General features: G+C 36.9%; 2 protein-coding genes across 5 annotated transcripts in view; one reads left to right on the forward strand and one right to left on the reverse strand.

The window, feature by feature from the left end:
* kcmf1 (potassium channel modulatory factor 1) overlaps nucleotides 1–5934 on the forward strand; it is a 29195-nt gene extending 23261 nt beyond the window's left edge. Inside the window, exons 7-8 of one of the 3 annotated variants that reach the window (XR_014628047.1) lie at nucleotides 685–1000; nucleotides 3852–5934. Coding sequence is in view for 1 of the 3 variants with exons in the window: in XM_084415195.1 (XP_084271321.1) it covers nucleotides 685–946 (262 nt within the window). In the remaining 2 variants the exon portion in view is untranslated. Of the gene's footprint in view, nucleotides 1–684; nucleotides 1465–3851 lie in introns of those variants that run through there. The other 2 variants (XR_014628048.1, XM_084415195.1) reach the window with 2 other exon arrangements.
* Nucleotides 5935–8986: 3052 nt separating this feature from the next.
* Nucleotides 8987–20086, reverse strand: part of ntrk2b (neurotrophic tyrosine kinase, receptor, type 2b) — a 29663-nt gene continuing 18563 nt past the window's right edge. For both annotated transcript variants that reach the window (XM_084415194.1, XM_084415193.1), the window contains 5 exons: nucleotides 19451–19581; nucleotides 19166–19338; nucleotides 17827–18067; nucleotides 12219–12377; nucleotides 8987–12025 (listed from right to left, as the gene is read on the reverse strand). In XM_084415194.1, the coding sequence (XP_084271320.1) occupies nucleotides 11840–12025; nucleotides 12219–12377; nucleotides 17827–18067; nucleotides 19166–19338; nucleotides 19451–19581 (890 nt within the window). In that variant the 3' untranslated portion in view covers nucleotides 8987–11839. The remainder of the gene's footprint in view (nucleotides 12026–12218; nucleotides 12378–17826; nucleotides 18068–19165; nucleotides 19339–19450; nucleotides 19582–20086) is intronic.

Genomic DNA, 20086 nt, shown 5'->3' on the forward strand with positions numbered 1-20086 from the left:
ACTCTATATGCAGCGGCTTTATGTGCCCACGCTTCAGGTGTGTGTGCATATGAGTTCTCTTTCGCTGCTTATTGCGTTTGAACGGTTTTGTGCCGCAGCACAGCGTTGAATCTCTACCGGTTAATCATGTCTACCGGTATATCGCCCACCCCTAAGTCTAAGTTAGTTGATGTTGTAGAAAACATACACTCAATGTTAATGTGATATTATTAGGGCCCTATGATTTACACAATGCAGGAAAACTAAAATATAAACTTAGAAATAAAATGGACTTTGGGAAAATATAAAAGATTTCATAGGGCTCTTTTACAGATTTGGGTTTCACTTTATTTTGATGGTCCCTTTAACACATTCTGAGACTATAAGTAACGTTGCACCTACATGTCTACTAGCTCTCATTAGAGTGTTAGTAGAGTATCAGTAGACTGGTAGGGTTAAAATAAGTTGACATGTAGTTGCAAAGTTACTTGTAGTCAGTAGAATGTCTGTTGGAGGACCATCACAATAAAGAGTTAGCAGATATTAAGCAGACAGCGTATTAATACTCTAATGACTGCTAGTTGACATGTCGTTGCAAAGTTACTTATAGTTAGTAGAATGTTCAAAGGGACCATCAAAATAAAGTGTATTTGAGTTTAGTACTTGTAATTCAGTAGTCACCCTCCGTCCATCTAATTCCACCAGGTTGAACGAGCCGAAAATGTCGGAGGCAGAACGGCAGGCGCTGGAGAGCGAGCGCGCGGACCGCAGCCTGTTCGTGCAGGAGCTGCTGCTGTCCACACTAATGCGAGAAGAGAGCTCGTCTTCCGACGAGGACGAAAGGCGAGACTTTGCTGACTTCGGCGCCATGGGCTGCGTGGACATCATGCCTTTAGACGTGGCTCTGGAGAGCCTCAACCTGAAGGAGAGCTCCACAGGCAAGGAGCCTCCACCGCCTCCTCTTTGATGATATCCCACCACAACGCAGACAATGTCCTCTGTGCTGTAACTGCCAATGACGGTGGGCAAAAAAAACACAGCTCTCTCTAAAAAAAATTTTTCTTTTTTTTTCTTTTCTTTTTTTTTTTGGTGATTGTAATTTCAGGTCTGTCACCTTTGTTACATTGTATAAATCCATGAAAGGAGAGCGAGAGGGAAAAAAAAAATCTAAATACATCAGAACAGGCGTGTGAGAGAGTGAGCGAAACCGAGAGACAGATAATCGGGGCGAGAGAGAAAACAAGAAATATAAATATATAAATATATATAAGTTGATAATCAATTCCACATAACTAATTTTTTTCCTTTAGCAGGTGAGCGTAGGTATCTGTGGCAGACCTCTGCTTCCTGTGTCTTGCAAAAGGCTCTCCTTATAAATACTCCACATTCAAAAACTGAAGAGGAAACAAGAGACCTTCTCTAATGAAGCTGCTGTGTGTATTTATGAATATTAATGAATAAAAGTGCTTGGATGGTTTACCATAACTACTGCATGAGGTTATTTGCAGCGTGCATGATTTTTAATGACCTTGTCATTAAAAAGGCAAAATATCCCAAAGCTTTCTTTAACTTTATTTTCCCCAGGGTTACTTGAACAGAAGCCCACTTGAAATGGGTGAAATATCAAAAGATGTAGGATTTTTTTTTTTTTTAGTATGGAAATCGACCGCAAAATTGGAACCTGCATTAGCTTCGCGAGAAAAACTGCTAAACGCTTTTGTCACTCGGCTCCAATCTGCCTCTCCTTGTCTGTGACGCTACAGAGCGCAACAGTGAACGCTCGCTTTATCAGCAACATGGGGTTTTCACATGCATTTTCTTCATAAGGATAAAAAAACGAAACCAACAAACTCCGAGATGAATCGCAAAATTGCAAACTTGAATTTGTATTTAAAAATACAAAAAGATGAATGTACAAGGCTGTATACTTAATTTAGTGATGGATTGAACTCCTCAACCCATCAAAGCATTGTGAATGACATAATCAAATAAATATAAAGTGTAATTTAATAAATAACTACGACCGCTGGACCGACGACGAGGTTCAGGCTTTATTCACCTTCTGTGCGGAGGGTGAAATCCAGCGGGAACTGGAAAGTCGCGCGCAGGCCTACGTCATAGGAGTAATTTGCCTAATCTTCACAGTACTTTAGACCGCGATAGAAACGCAGACAGCAACAGGTCCGGGGGAAAAAAACTCATTGTTCAGGGTAATTTCGGTGGAAACGCGGCTTTATTGTCATTGTAAGGCTGACAACATTACATGTCATTGTATATTTATTGCAAAATAATTTAACAAATATAGAAGTAATTTAATTTAAGGAGTGAAAATTCTCAATTCTCTTTGAAGCAGCAGTGACTCTGGGAGGCATTCTTATTGGTGGTTGGCCAGTTTGGAAAAGAGATTAGAACACCCATCCGTAAAAAATAAATAAAAATAATAATAATCTCATTGACGGCATGCAAATGTTTGTCTGAACAGACTCATTAAGAGCCGTTGATTCAAATTAAAAATGAAGTCTTAGTGTGACCGGTCCTTTACTTGATTATGCCTTTCATAGTGCTTTATGGGAACTCTTTCTTCAAAAGGTTTTTTTTTTTTTTTTTTTTTTATAAACCAAACTGAGCTCATTGTAGATCTGTTTACATGTTCTTGTTAAAAATCCATTTCTTTTTGGAGGAAGTAAATAGGATTTATACTTCGGAAACCCTACTGTTGCGCTCTGTAGGACGTTAAAATGGTCTGCCCTGATTGGGCGTGGCAAATTAACATATTAAATGTTGCCTACGAGAAAAAGAACAAGACGGGTATCGACAAAAGATAACCTGCTTTTTACCATTTTAACTAGACGTCGATGTCTTAGTGTCTGTGTAACCAGATGTACTCTCTAACTTATGCACCTGTACAGACAAGTTAAGCTCTCCATTGTCATTTCGCTCTACTCCTCACATTTCTGCTTTTAGTACGCTTGGAACCCATCTCTCTTCTTCGGTAAAGGAGGGCACAAGATTTGCCACGCTACAGGCTTGATGTTGAACTTCTCAAAAGAGTGACATGCTTACATACTCTGCTAATAGACAGCACCTTCTATTTATTCTGGGTTTTTTATCTTTTTTTTTTTTCTTTTTTTTTTTTTTAAGCTTTGTGATTGGTCATGCCACCTCCATGCCTATACTCTTTATCCTCTATGTAAAATACAATGAGATGTATATGGAATTTGTGCGTTAACTTTCATAATGGATCTAGGACATGGGCAGGCTTTCTTTTTTAATGTAAATTTAGAATACTACAATAAAAACGGCGCACAGCTTTTGATGAAAACCAAACCCTCTTACTCTGTGACTGTGGTCTGAATACTAGTCACATGAACCTATTTAGAAACTCATCCTACAGCCTAGTAAAACACCACTGATGGTTTTTAAATAGATTTTTCATATATCGCCTCCATAGTTGTATCCCAAATGATGTACTATGTACTAGTGCATGAATTTTAGAAGGGTTGTATCGGTGCTCCTTCCGCTACGGAAAAAAAGCTGAGCGTTTTTTTTTTTTTTCGGCTAAACAAGTAAAACATCTGGGTAAGGTAAGTGCGCTTCTTGTGAGTTTTCGGTGTGAACACATCACACTTCACTCTACAAAATAGCATATATATGCAAATCTTGTCAATCTTTGGTCAAACAGGTAGTCCCGCCCCAAACTCGCACAATTGTTTTGGACAGAAGTTGAAAGGTATTTTAGTGTAAAAAAAAAAAATCGCACTTCATCTCTAAGCTTTATTAAGAAAAGTAACACATTCAAGCCCATAAATATTAAAGATGCTGCTTTAAAACAGAAAAAAGTGCTTGACTTGTCAACCGTTTGTCCACCACAGGCAATTATCACGAACACCACTAAGACTTCAGCCCTCGAGCCTCAAGATACCCGATGCCATTTTACCACGGGCACTTCGCCACAAGAAGTTTTGTGCAAGCTACAATTGATCGTCTCTGTGAATCGTGCCTTGGTTTGGAACAACTGTCCTTGTCAGTTCACCGGCTATTGTTAGATCTAAATATTACCCTTGGGATGCCTCTCATGCCTTACAGTGGCCTTTCTACCAAAATAACTCTTTGTGAGCAACTACATAATACAAATTATTCAAAACCAAATCATTCTTAGAATGAAGAGAAATGAGTTTAGCTTAAGTTCTTTGAAATAGTAAATAAAGCCTTAGTTTACTGCATTGTTGTATTTAAATCCACAGGCCAATGAATGACGGATCCCTACACATGGAGGATTCACATATATTCCTTAAAGAAAAACGAAAAAAAAAAAACGGATAAAGATGCATTAAATGTGACATTAAAGTCTTAATGTTACAAAATGGTTCCAAATAAATGCTATACTTTTTACTTCCAATTCATCAAAGAATACTGGGGGAAATAAATAAACATTAAGCAGCACAAATGTTTTCAACATTAAAGGGTTGGTTGATTATGATTTCACTTTTTTAACTTTAGTTAGTGTGTAATGTTGCTGTTTGAGCATAAACAACATCTGCAAAGTTGCGAAGCTCAAAGTTCAAAGCAAAGGGGGATGTTTGCTTTTAAAGAACTCATTGGGACTACACATTCCTCCAGGGTTAGTGACATCACCAACCCTATAATTTACATAAACCACGCCCCCTGAACACGATTTACGGATTATCAAGACAGAATATGCTAATCAATGACTAGAATATAACTACACATAAGATACATAAATTCATCAACTAACCTTTCAGAAATGTCCAGCTGCTTCTACATGTTGTCACTTCTTCTTGAGTCTCTCCATCATTGTCTGAATCCGGTTTGAACATAAAAGGCTGAGAGTTTTTGAAATTTTCAGTGCATGTCAGTGTGAGTGCAAGCTCTTGAAGCTCCGCCCTCTGTGCTGGGAGCAGCAGCTCATTTGCATTTAAAGGAACAGACACAAAACGGTGCGTTTTTGCTCACCCTCAAAAAGTGAATTTTTTTTGTCACTTGTTAACATGCTATATAAAACTGTCTGTGGGGTATTTTGAGCTAAAACTTCACATACACACTTTACATTTTACATCTTGTGAAAAGGGCATTATACCACCCCTTTAATGTTCCTTGAGCAGCAAATCATCATATTAGAATGATTTCTGAAGGAACATGTGACACTGAGGACTGGAGTAATTTTAGCTTTGCCATCACTGCAATAAATAAAAAATTTAAATATGGAAAAATGGAAAAAAGTTCATTTTAATTATATATCACAATATTATTATTTTTTGATCAAATGAAATAAATGCAGCCTTGGTTAGCATATCAAAAACGTTTAAAAAGTGTAACTGCCCCCAAGCTTTTAGACTTGTTTGTACGTGTGTGTGTGTGTGTGTGGAATAGGTTTTTAAAGGTGTACAAAGTCATTATGTATAGCTGGTTTAGCTGGTTGATCATGAACAGTGGTCTTTGGATATTAATACTAAACTGCGAGAGGAAACCAGCTGTGTGCAAACAGGAAACTGATTTGAATTGTTTTTTTGTTTTTGTTTTACTTTTAAGTGAACTACTTACTTTGTGCACCTTTAAAGGTATGAATATAATTTGCAACATATAAACAATATTGTAAGACATACCACTTTTATTAAATGCACAGTATTACAAGGAACATTTCCACTGACTGCAGAGAAGCTTCTCACAGGATGCACAAGCATAGAGTACTGACACCTAAAGCCATGAGAGATTGAGTCTTCCGGCAGCGCGCACACACACACACACACTCACTCACACTCACTCACTCTCTCACAACCAGTGATCCATCTAAACCAATAAAAGAAAAGTGGAACATAAATGTCTAAGTCTAATTGCTTAAACAAGTGCATTATGTCCAGATTATATTCCATCCCAAAATCAAAAAAAAAAAATTGTTCTAAAAAGAGTATTTATTATTTTTCTTTTGATTTTGGGGTGACCAGGACATTTCCCGACAGTTTTAATGGGATTGATCCAACTGAGCAAAAAAAAAAAAAAAACTTGGGTTACAAGATAAATAATGCATAAACAGTGTTGCAGTGCTCAATCACAGTTCTTCTTTCATATACAATGTTAAGAGCTTTTCAGAAATGAAACAAGGATGGGGGAGCTCTTTCCCCCTGGATGTGAATCAACCCTCAGTTAAACAAAAAATAAAAAGGGCGCAGTAAGTGTTGGTAACGTCAAATTGTTTACTACACAGGGGAAAAGGCAAGTTGATTAATTACAGATATAAAAAAAAATAATAATCATATTTTCATTATGAACAACCACAGGAAAAAGAACACACACTGTTACGAAAAATAAACTGTACACTCACATATTGCCAGAGGCCCATTAGATGTTTTTTCTTCTCTTTATAATGTCACACATTTGACGTGATGCCTGTTTAAAACAGAATATATAGAGAACATACTATTTATATAGACATCTATTAGAACTGTACAGAATGGATTATAAAGTACAGGCTGGCTATTAGAACAGACAGAAATCTGTATAGCAAAAAATGGAGAAAATGCCATGTTTGTTCAATAAAGTCTTCATGTAAAGTCAGTCTGCCACAACAGAAGAAACATTGTTTAGCGTAACTGACCGAATACATTTCTCCAATATCTGTAACATTAGCAAATAATCCCCTTCAATGTAAATAACCTCTTTCAGTGCATTTTTTTTTTTTTTTTTTTTTTTTGCAGTGCTTACAATTGTAGGGTGAAAACTACAAAAATATGAGCAGTACATCTATAAAGAAAGTGCAAAGCTCTAAGAGGTCATAAGTCACTGCTCAAAAGATCATGACCGTAACGACCGACACTTGACTCGATTGGACACTGTTTGACGACTCGTGATGTCGGCTGTTAAAAGTAGGTCCTGCCAATAAACTGTTTGGAAAGAATTTGACATCAGTGTACAAACAATGATTGATCCTGCTCATGTATATTTACAGTCTAATTGCATATATACAGACGCTTTCAAAGCAACACATCTCCAGTTCTTCACACCTTGAAGAATCAGTCAGTCGGGGCAAAATCTGTTGCTGGGGACCACGAGGAGCCCCATCAATCTGAATTGGAAAAAAAAAGAAAAACGTTTACTCCTGCAGAGGAGGACAAGTCGAAGGACTATAGCCCTGGAATTAATCCACAGTAATGATAGTCAGGTTAAAGAACTCGACGAGATTTTGTTTTGACCGGCCTGGTTTTACAGATACAACTGAATCGAATGTGTACCTATTAGTGTAATATTAAAGTAAGCCCTAGGTATGAACAACAGTAATAGTGACGCTTGCCTAAGCAAACTCCACTTTGGAAATACTTAGTGCATTCAGAAAGTATTTAGATTCCTTCATTTTTTATGTTTCACCCTTAAAGTGCATTCACAGTAGTGTAATCTTGTGGACAAAAAAAACAATGTCCATTTTCAATAGTGTAAATGATGTATAAAGCACAGCTCACACAGTAGAGCTCACACAATTCCTATTGAAGTGACTGGATTTCTCCTGTGAAAATTCACAGTGCTTAAATGTTTACCCTAAAAGTGAAAATTAAAATAAATGTTGAACCTATTAAAATGGGTTTCACCTCAATCTACACTCCATATCACATATACACTCACCTAAAGGATTATTTGGAACACCTGTTCAATTTCTCATTAATGCAATTATCTAATCAACCAATCACATGGCAGTTGCTTCAATGCATTTAGGGGTGTGGTCCTGGTCAAGACAATCTCCTGAACTCCAAACTGAATGTCAGAATGGGAAAGAAAGGTAATTTAAGCAATTTTGAGCGTGGCATGGTTGTTGGTGCCAGACGGGCCGGTCTGAGTATTTCACAATCTGCTCAGTTACTGGGATTTTCACGCACTACCATTTCTAGGGTTTACAAAGAATGGTGTGAAAAGGGAAAAACATCCAGTATGCGGCAGTCCTGTGGGCGAAAATGCCTTGTTGATGCTAGAGGTCAGAGGAGAATGGGCCGACTGATTCAAGCTGATAGAAGAGCAACTTTGACTGAAATAACCACTCGTTACAACCGAGGTATGCAGCAAAGCATTTGTGAAGCCACAACACGCACAACCTTGAGGCGGATGGGCTACAACAGCAGAAGACCCCACCGGGTACCACTCATCTCCACTACAAATAGGAAAAAGAGGCTACAATTTGCACGAGCTCACCAAAATTGGACAGTTGAAGACTGGAAAAATGTTGCCTGGTCTGATGAGTCTCGATTTCTGTTGAGACATTCAGATGGTAGAGTCAGAATTTGGCGTAAACAGAATGAGAACATGGATCCATCATGCCTTGTTAACACTGTGCAGGCTAGCCTGGTGGTGGTGGTGTAATGGTGTGGGGGAATCATTTCAAATTGGTTTCTTGAACATGACAATGAGTTCACTGTACTAAAATGGCCCCCACAGTCACCAGATCTCAACCCAATAGAGCATCTTTGGGATGTGGTGGAACGGGAGCCTGGATGTGCATCCCACAAATCTCCATCAACTGCAAGATGTTATCCTATCAATATGGGCCAACATTTCTAAAGAATGCTTTCAGCACCTTGTTGAATCAATGCCACATAGAATTAAGGCAGTTCTGAAGGCGAAAGGGGGTCAAACACAGTATTAGTATGGTGTTCCTAATAATCCTTTAGGTGAGTGTATGGCTGTGCGAAGTGTGTGATTGCACAGGGCTTTTATAACAACATGGCCATAAAGAATAGAGAAAGTGAAGACCAACTGATCAACCCAATTTATATTCAAAATTGTAAGCAAGCACGAATGTTGAATATAGACTACTGCCATCTGCTGGAATAGACAGTTATTTCCTCTCATGCAGAAACAGAACATAAGTGCTAGTTGGCCGTTGGCTGTTGTGTTCAAGCTCACCTTTTTTGGCTGATGCGAGGTGACAATATTTATCTTTCGTCGCCGCTAATTCTTTGATATCAGTTTGGTGTGTTGTGGGCTTAACTCTTACCGGGCCTCTCAAATTTATTAAAAATAAAAAACTGAAATATCACATTGACACAAGTTTTCAGACTCTTTGCTAAGACACTTGAAATTTAGCTCAGAATCCCATTTCTCTGGATCATCTTTGAGATATATCTACATTTCGACTGGAGTCCACCTGTGGCTAATTTAATTGATTTGAACGAGATTTGGAAATGCACACACCCGTCTATTTTAGGTCTAACTAACAGATGAAAATTCATATCAAGGTAAAACCAAGCCATGATGTCAAATGAATTTCTTTCAGAGCTCAGAGACAGGTTTGTGTGGAGGCACAGATCTGGGAATAGCTGTTGTATTGAAGGTCCCCAAAAGCACAGTGGCCTCTATAATTTCTAAACAGAAGCCTCTCCTGAGCCCAAGACCAATGAAAGCATGCTTGGAATTTGCACAAAACAGAAGCTAAATGACTCTCAGACTGAGAAACAAGATTCTCTGGTCGGATGAACCTCAATTCTGAGCGTCACATGTGTAGGAAACCAGGCACCTCTTGTAACCTGTGCAATACCATCCCAACGGTGAAGCAGTGGGGGTGTTTTTCAGGCGCAGGGACTGAGAAACTGGTCAATATGGAAGGAAAGCTACAGAGCCCTCAAGACTTTAGACTGGTCCAAAGGTTCACCTCCAAACTAAGCACACAGCAATGCAAGTGTGGCTTAGGGACAACTCTATGAATGTTCTCGAGTGACGCAACCAGAGCTAAAAAAATAACCCAATGAATCAAACATCTCTGGAGAGACCTGACAATCTCTGTCCACCAACAGTCCCCATCCAACCTGACATAGCTTGAAAGAATTCGCAGAGAATAAGGCAGAAAATCCTTAAATCCAGGTCACATCACATCCAAAAATACTCTAGGATGTAATCGCTACCGAAAGTGATTTAGCCGAGTACTGAGATAAGGGTCTGAATACTTAAATCATTGTGATATTTCAGGTTTTTTTTAAATACATTTGCAAAGTTTTCACAAATTTGTTACTTTCTTTGGAGTGTTGACTGATATGAATTTTTTTCATAGGGCTGCAACATAACGAACTGAGAAAAAAAAAGAAAAAAAGAGACAGTTTCTAAATACTTTCCAAAGGCAATGTATAATGTCATCTGATAATAACAATTAAAGTTTCCATTTAGTCCTTTGTAGTCCTCCTCTGGTAACTGGGTTGGAACACAAGTTGAATCGGGACAGTCCCTTCATTGGGTCTTCCTGTCGTGACCTCAGGGACAGTACGACTTGTGTCATTCTCACATGAACATTCACTTCACAGTGCCCACCAAGCCCATCGCTTTGAAACGGACCATATTACATCGAAAACAAATCGATCATAGATTATCACATACACATATTATTAAGCAGTTATTTCGCAATTGTTACATAAACGTAATAATGAATAATCAGAGAGCAAATAAATCCAGCTGTTCAGGCAGGTTGGTTGCATTATGGACAACATCTATGGTTTGTTCTCCCCAGGAACAGTTAAGATAAAAATCTTCGGTCTTTGCAAAGGCAAGGTCCATCAAATTGCAACATGACAATGATAAGGGCGCCTACACACTAGTTTATGCCATGTCGGAGAACGCTGGGAATTCGTCGATTTGATGCTCTGTTATGTGACCAAAAGTGGAGAGAACGTGCTCTGACGTGGGCATCCGTAGACCAATGAGAATCTCAGGGAGGCGGGTCCACTTGTGCTTTCAGAAATCCAATTGGTTGTATTTCCAGCTTGATTTCAAACTGCCCCAGCTCTGTCCATCCATCTATTCTCCAAAACCTATGTATATTGGGCTGAAGGCAGGGAAATACCACGGACGGATGGTCAGTCCATCAGATCAATTTCTAGTGTGTAAGCACCCTAAGGTAAAAAAAAAAAAAGAAGATGTTACCATTGACTGACACAAGAACAGCTTCTCTCCCATTGTTCTTCGAACCACAGTTCGAGAGACAAGTGCCCTTTGAGTCAGAACTTCAGCGCATATGGCCAGGGAGCCAAACAAAGTCTGAGAAATGTCAGTGCCACTGCTGGTGACTTTGCCTCTGTGCTCACTCCAAAACACTATGTCCAACCTCAAGCCTCTTCCGAAGCAAAAAAAAGAATAAAAAATTGGAGGAGTCTTTGTCGCTGTGCTTCTATTACAAAGTTCGCACTGAGTTAGATGGTGCACTGAGACGTCCAAAAACGCCTTTCATCAACCTCAGCGTTAGACATCAAAACTTGGCACAGAATAGTCTAAAATTATATCAGATGTGTTCCAAAAAAATTCCAAATGAAACATGAATGGCAGTTCCATGATTGTTACTCGATAATTTGCGGTATGAATAGTATTGCGATCTGCCAGAATGTCGCCAGGGTGTCATCAGCGGTTGTGCTAATGGCTGGGTCCTCATCAAGTCCAAATTTTGTCCATCTCGATAAACAAATGCTGACAGAAAAACAAGTGTAAACTTTGCCAAACCGAGTTACCTTTTTCAAAAAGGTTCTAAAACACAAGGTCTGCATTGTCTCTGATGCATATTTACAACAATCAGATGTTTCCGTCTGTAGACCATTTGGGTTTTTTAGAAAACACAATGATGCAGTACAGACATGGACATGTCCAGACATGTAAAAACTCAAAGCAATGCACACAGTCAACTTTAAGGCCTTTAGTCTATGTGGTGAGAAGGCTGAAGCACAAGCCATTTTTATGAAAACACAGACACACACACACACACACACTCACACACACAGAATCTATTTTCAGTCACTCAAGTTATATTCCATCCCTTACTCCTTTTATACCATGCATTCACACACTCTTCCTTACTAACAATTACACACCCATACTGGCAAACGGATCAGCCCAGGATGTCCAGGTAAACAGGCGATGCCTTGGCCAGGCTCTGGAGCAGATTGTGGATTTCTTTGATGTTGAGTCTCATGTAGGGCTCCCTCTGCCAGCAGCCCAGCATTAGGTCATACACCTCTTTGGGGCAAGTACGAGGTCTCTGCAACACCCGTCCCTGTGTGATACACTCGATCACCTGCAGGAGGCAGCACAAACACGGTCCAGAATGACAACTGAATGCAGGCTTCTCTAAGGGTGCATCAGTCTGCCTAGAAACAGTAGTTTTTACAAGGTAAAACTAATCGCTGTGTGTGAAAGATCAAACTTCCCTTGTGAATATATAAGATACAGGTTATGTATGATTAGGTATGTAACATCTGATGTCTTACCTCGTTGTTTGAGAGCTGGTACCAGGGTTGCTTGCCGTAGGTAAAGATTTCCCAGAGTACCACACCCAGACTCCAAACGTCACTCTCTGTGGTGAATCTCCTGTACATGATGCTCTCTGGGGGCATCCAGCGGATGGGCAGCATGGTGTGACCACCCACCTGATAGAAAACATACAGATTCACAGTGACTGATAGAAGCACATGCACTTGTTATATCCATCTACCATTTCAATAATAGTGTCTCTGTAATAAGCTAAGTAAACTATATACATTTAAGGGATGCACAATATATCAGTACTATATTAGTTATCTGCCAATAATGGAGATGTTTTAATTGTGTGAATTGGTTGACATTTGAGATTTAATTGTGCATGCTAACTTAGCTTATTTTGACATTTAGATTTCCTTTGTCATCATCTAACAATTCATGTTAATATTTAAAAACACTAATAATTTTATAACACTCTTAAAAAATGAGGTACAGTACTGTATTGTAGTGTTCTGTCATCAGTATCTATCAATAGATAATAGACATTTATTTTTTAAAACAATATTATTTGCATACTAAAGGACTATTGGTAGCACTTTATTTTACAATCCTGTTTTGCATGTACACTACCGTTCGTTTGGGATCAGTAATATATATATATGTGTATATATATATATATATATATATATATATATATATATATATATATATATATATACACAGTACTGTGCAAAAGTCTTAGGCATGTTAATATCCCCCCGCCTTAATTAAAATTAAGTCAGTTATTTATATCTTTTGCTGTAGTGTGTCAGTAGGAAATATCAGTTTACATTTCCAAACATTCTTTTTGCCATTAATTGTAATAATCCAGTGAGATTTGTGTATGTACAAGGAGTCTGACAACAGCCGGTATGATCTAATCTCACCATCATCGAGTCCGTCGGTGATTACATGAAGAAACAGAAAAAACTGAGACAGACTAAATCCAGAAGAACTGCGGGAACGTCTCCAAGATGCTTGAAGAAACCTTCCTGCAAAGCTACCTGAAAAACTATGCGCAAGCGTACCTGGACAAAAGACGTTTTAAACGCAAAGGGTCGTTACACCATATATTGATTTGAATTAGTTAATAGAAGTTAAATCATAAACAAATTCAATTTGTGATTTTATTTTTGAAAGCATTCTCACTTTACAGCATTTTAACACAAGTGCCAGTACTTTTCATAGTACTGTAGGCTTTGCAGGAAGGTTTCTTCAAGCATCTTGGAGACATTCCAGCAGTTCTTCTGGATTTTTCAAATATCTTCTAATATTTCCTACTGACACACTACAGTGTCTTAACATGTATTAACATGCACAGTACTGTATATATATATACATATAAAACCTTTTTTTTTTTTAAGAAATCAATAATTTTATTCAGCAAGGATGCATTAAATTGGTAAAAAAAAAAAAAAAACAGTAAAAACATTAATAATGTTACTAATGATTTCTAGAATTTTCTATTCATCAAAGAATCCTGAACAAAAAAATTAAGCAGCACAACTGTTTTCAACACTGATGATAATAAGAAATGTGTCTTGAGCACCAAATCAGCATATTAGAATGATCATGTGACACTGATCCTGGATGCTGAAAAATCAGCTTTGTCATCACATGAATAAATTACATTTTAAAATCATTAAAATAGAAAATAGTTATTTTAAATTGTAATAATATTCCACAATATTACTGTTTTTACTGTATTTTGATCAAATTTTGAGAGCATAATAACTTTAAAAAAATTGGGTAACACTTTGAAGCCCATGCTTATAAAGAATTATATAGCACCATTTATACTTATTTATAAGTAAGTATTACTATTCTATAAATATATTCATAAGGACTCATTAAGACCTATACTGCATTATAAGAACAATTATAGTTACATTTATATTATTTTTGCTTATTTGCAATGTGCATGCTCATAATCCATTATACACTGATTTATAAATTATCAAATATTAAATAGTTCCAGAGACGCTTGTTTTCTGTACCAATTAGTTATCAATTATGTCTTTAATGGCTAATGTTTGCATTAGAGGTCATGAATGGTAATTTTGATCTATATCTCCTCATCCATATGCATGGCATTGCTTATAGCAGTTTGGAAGTATCTTTTAAAAATATATATATTGTTGCAGTGTTTTGCTAGTATGTAACATTAAAAAAAAAAAAGATATTTTTTTCAGCTGTTTGTATTAATGATTTCTATTTATTTATTTATTTATTTATTTTTATAGAAATTATTGTTTATTAGTTACATTTACAAGTAAACAACGTAAAAAGTATAATGAGCACATCTTCATGATTTATTAACATTTGCTTTAGGAAAATTGAATCCTATGTTTTCACTTTACTTAAAGCTATCAATGATGCATTTATAAAGGTTAGTACCTGTATTATCACTCACAATAAGTATTTATATGAACACAACACGACTATTTATGACAATATATTCACTTATTTGACAGAAATAAATCTGAATGACTAAAAAGTAATTTGAACTATAATTTAACATAATAGCAATGCAGGCTGCATCTTTATAAATATATTCCTGTAACAATACGACTGCCTAATTAATACTTAAAAATCAGTGTATAATGGATTATGAGCATGCGCATTGAAAAGGCAAATGCATAACTTAAAAGTAATTCTAAAAAAATGATCTAAATACAAAAATATAACTATAACTGTTCTTATAATGCAGTATAGGTCTTAATGGGTCTTTATAAATGTATTTATAAAATAGTAATACTTACTTATAAATAAGTATAAAAGGAGCTATAATTCATTACAAGCATGGTCTTCATAGAAAATGTTACCTTTATGGTGCCAACCCCAAACTTTTGAACAGTCATGTAATTTCAATAACTGGGTAATAACTAGGTAACACCATTGAACATAAACCTAAACCTAAGTTCCCTTACATTACAACCAGAATAGTTCCAAATCAAGTTGTGTGCTATATACCAACTCTTCTAAAGCTACAGAATAGCTTTGTGGAGAACAGACAGGATTCATTGTTAAGCTTCCCCTCTAATGCAGCTCTCAAGTACCAGATGCCATTGGTTCTTGTGTATCATGACTAATCACAATGTGGCAGAACTGAATATGCAGAAGTGTAAATGAGACTGGAGAGCTAACACAGAAGGGAATATTTTCAACACTTTTTGGGTCTCTTTCAAAAGACCTGGAATAGCATGAGCATAAGTGATGATAAATGTCATATTTAGGTGAACAATTCATTAGATAGCACAATGAACTTTCCACTCATTCAAGACCAGAAGAATAGGAATTGTGGCATTGAAAATCACGCTTGCATAAATGGGAGACACTTCATCCACTCTCAGATTGAGCATATGGGGCATTAACAGCATAACAGAGAGAATTAGCTTGATATGAAACATGCAGTTTGCAGCTAATGTCTAATATAAGTCCTCCAGGTGCCTGCTGACTACAGTGCTTTGCCACAATGCCTAGTTTATCGCGAAAAACTTAAAACAGTTTGACCTCATTATCTTGACATTGCATTGCAGGATTCCTGGAAATCATGCAATGACAAAATCCTGTTTTCCTGTTTTTTTTTTTTCTCTTGTTATACAGCAGAGGAAGCTGATATTCCTTCATCACACACATACACACACACACACGGCTGCTGACACAGCAGAGTGTTTCCGGCTGTGTTGGCAGCATGCAGGTTTGGGAGAGCCCTTCAGTGTCAGATGGTCTGGGCTTTTTCTGGAAGAACTCACTGTGGGGAACTGTTGGTTTTTGAGGCACTTTCATATTTACAGTATTTAATCAGCTGTTCAGATGCATGCATTTAAATAATTATTAGTCATAATAATAAATCATAAAAACAAAAGTGTTCATGAGGGAAATGATCAGTCATAAATCAGTCATATTATCCATTATGGACATATACAAACTGCCCTTTGCTTTTAGGTGTTCATTTTTTCCCTATGTCAGATCTGTGTTCAACAAATTAGAACAGATTTTAAAAAAAAAAGTGTTTTGCCTTTAACTGACAAATAAGAAATGTCAGGAAACAAAAGGAATGGGATTGGGAAAAAATAACCCAGACTAGAACTGACTTTAGGTTATAATCGACCTCTGACAGTTGGTTGAACTGCAGAGAATCAATAAGTAGCTCTGTGACACTTTCAAGTCAATGCTCTGCTTGAGCAGCCCATGTCAACCTCGACTCAATTGGGACTACCTTTTTATTCCAATGGCAGATAGAGATAAAGTGGAAGGAGGCAGTAAGAGTGTTTGGAAACAATCATCATTTGGTACATACATGCTAATGTCATTCACTTTCATCCAATCATAAATCACTTTAAAAGTCCTCTAGCATATTTTGTTGCAACACGTATTCATGTTTGCATTCACACATCGTAAATGTTTAAGCAAAGATTTGTCTCTGAGCAGTTGTGGGCCTGTGGACCAGTTCTTGGAGAGTTTCTGTGTCCACACTCCTCAGTGGTTTAGTTTGAGCACCCAATAAGAATGTATGGATAGGCAGCATTTTAATAGGATGGTTCTAATTCGGTTTGAAATGATTGGTTCTGAACACTGTAATATGTCATTTGTTGTGCTATTAGTGGCAACACAATTGCAGTATGTTTACTTGGGCGTCACGACATGGCAACATTGGCTCAATCAAAAGTCTTTCTTTTTGCAATTCTGTTTGGAGTCGCAAATTAAACAGCATGAACAGCTACCTTTTTTTTTTTTTTTTTGCTGTAACAGATAACCAAAGCAAAATATGTTTTTATATATTTTAAGTAACAGAGAGAGAGAGAGAATAGTTAATTCGCATTAATAGTTAATTCATATTGATCAACAAACCCTATGGAAGTAATTTAGTGTCTTTGAAACAAAAAAGCATGTTGAATTACACAAAGTAAAAAAAATAAAAATGAAAAAAAAGCACTGCATTAACAGTGCTTGTATTTTAATGTATTGTATTTTCAGGGCTTGCATTTCGGGGGCTGAAATTCACAATGACTCTATATTTAAGCTGTGAATATTTCATCTGAAAACATTTCACACACAATTTAATTATTTTTCAATTTAATCCATATTCACCCTCCAGATTTCATTTAAAAAATATTAAAAAATATTTTATATTTAAAATGCCACCTATAACAGTACAGGAAATTTTCGGTCCATTTTATTTTCCGTTCCATTTTGCTTTACAAAATTGCTTTCACCAATTCAGTGGTTCAAATTCAGAAGAATATAAAAAATTGATATACCGGTAATCAATTTTGGGAGATGTATAGTGTACAAATGTAATAATTTAAGAATCAACCGGTGAAAAATTCATATGGGTCAATGACTAAAATCTGTCCCTTCAATCTATATGGTGGATAATTTTGTTAACGCTGTTGTTCATGTTTGTTAAAAGGAATTTATTATCTATAATTCTATTTTTATATAATTATTTTATTTCTGTATGATCATAGATAGATATATAGATTTAAATGAAATAAGAAATTTGTAGTATATTTGAGTTCCTCAGACTAAAAGGACCATAGCAATATGGACATTTCCGAGGTGACCCAAACTTACCCTATAGTAGTCGGTGCTGTACACATCTCTGGACATGCCAAAGTCTCCTATCTTGACAAGCAGGTTCTCTCCCACCAAGCAGTTACGTGTGGCCAGGTCTCTGTGCACAAAATGCTGTGAGGCCAGATACACCATGCCTGCTGCTATCTGCTGAGCAATGTGCAACATCTGAGGCTGAGTCAACTCCACCATCAAACTCTGCTGTCCGTCCGCCATCAGCACCGCATCTGGACCATGCGCCCTGAGAGAGAGAGAGAGTGAAAATATGGGAGGATGAAAATATGTGTATGATCAAGTGTATATAATCATGTGTATGACTGAAAAAAGTTGAAGATCAGAAAGCGGACGACACACGTTTACATGAAAAGCCATGTAAAGCCATATAAAAATTTTCGACTTACTTAGACTTAGAACAATTTCTTTATTGAAATAATCCATGTTCTTTAGAATTATTAGCTTCACATTTCTTGCCCCAAAAACTTCCATTGTATATGCATTGCTTTACATACAAATGCTGGTAAAAGGAGTCGGAATGAGGAAATTTTCAAAAATGAAGTGCAAGAAGCGAGCAGAGAAAAACTGCACATGGATAAAGGAAATGTACTCCTCTCAGAAAATGCACAAATAAAGATACTTTTAGAAAGAATTGACAAAATTGACATTTTTCACTTGTTTTGCCTGTAGCTCAGATTCAGCCTGTGCGCATTCCGACTCCTTTTTTTGCTAGCACGGGCCACAAATATTTGCTTTCCAAACCTGTATGACTTTCTTTTTCTGTAGAACACATGAGAAGATACTTTGGTAACACTTTATTTCAATGGTCCACTTTAGACATTCTACTAACTATAAGCAACTTTGCAAATACATGTCAAATAACTCTCATTAGAGTTTTAGTAAGCTGTCTGCTTAATATCTGCTAACACTTTATTTTGAGTTATTAGTTATTATTAGCCCCTCAACAGACATTCTAGTGACTTTAAGTAACTTTGCAACTACATGTCAACTTATTTTACTTACCCTAACCCTGACACCTAACACCTAACCTAACAGTCTACTACAGTCTACTAAAACTCTAATGAGAGTTAGTTGACATGTTGTTGCAAAGTTACTTATAGCTAGTAGAATGTCTAAGTGAAAGTGGAGCAAGGTAGGTTTGGACCTCACTATCTTTCACTCTAAGGACAAAAGTAAGAATTCATACAAGATGAGAGTAAATGATGAAAAAAAAATATTTGGGGGTGAACTATCAATTTAACTTGTATGTAACCTAGAACTTGTCTAAAACATCAATGTTTATAAAAACAGTAAGTGTGGGTGTTATAAACGCTCTCATGCAAACCTGAGAAACTTGTTGAGGTCTCCATGTTTCATGTATTCAAACACCATGATGAGGGGGTCACTTTCTACACACACGCCATAAAACTTGACAATGTGGTCATGCTGCAAGTTGGTCAGGAGCTCCGCCTCTCGGTGGAAATCTGCTCGCCCACTTTCGCTGGCCTCTTTCAGAGTCTGTGAGATAAGAAAGCCATGTATTTTCTCTTACTTGTATTATCTCTTATGTATATACTTGAAATTACTTGCGTAATTTCAGTGAATGTTTTGTTGTGTAAATATACCATACCTTGACAGCCACCAAAATCTTCTCTTGGTCAGGAGACAAGTTATAGCATTCAGCCAAAAACACTTTTCCAAAAGCTCCTTCTCCAAGCTCCCTCTTTAGCAGAATGTTGTGACGCTTTATGTGTTGGACAACTGCAAAACAAATAACACTTGTAGTTAAAACTAGATTTTTACTATTTGAGTGATGGTTGTTCATATAAAAACTAGGGCATCGTGGGCAGCTGTCGGGGTTCTGTCATCAATTACTCCCCCTCATGTTGTTCCAAACCTGTAAGACTTTCGTTCATCTTCGTAAAACAAATGAAGATCTTTTTAATGAAATCTGAGCAATTTGTGTCCCTCCATTGATAGCTACGTAACTACCACTTCGTAAAACTAATCCATATGAATTAAGAGGTTTAGTCCAAATTTTCTGAGGAGACTCGATCGCTTTATATGATGAACAGATTTAATTTAGGCTTTTATTCAAATATAAACATTGATCAGCGAACATAAACAGAAGCTCAACCGAACTTGTTTGACGCATGAAAACAAACCTCATTGGTTCTTGTGGAAGCTCAAACGTGCTGTGCAACTCATTGGTTCTTCATATGGATTAGTTTTATGATCTCTTTATGAACTTTTTGAAGCGTCAAAG

The sequence above is a fragment of the Rutilus rutilus genome (genome assembly GCF_951802725.1).
Source record: "Rutilus rutilus genome assembly, chromosome: 7".
Taxonomy (NCBI): domain Eukaryota; kingdom Metazoa; phylum Chordata; class Actinopteri; order Cypriniformes; family Leuciscidae; genus Rutilus; species Rutilus rutilus.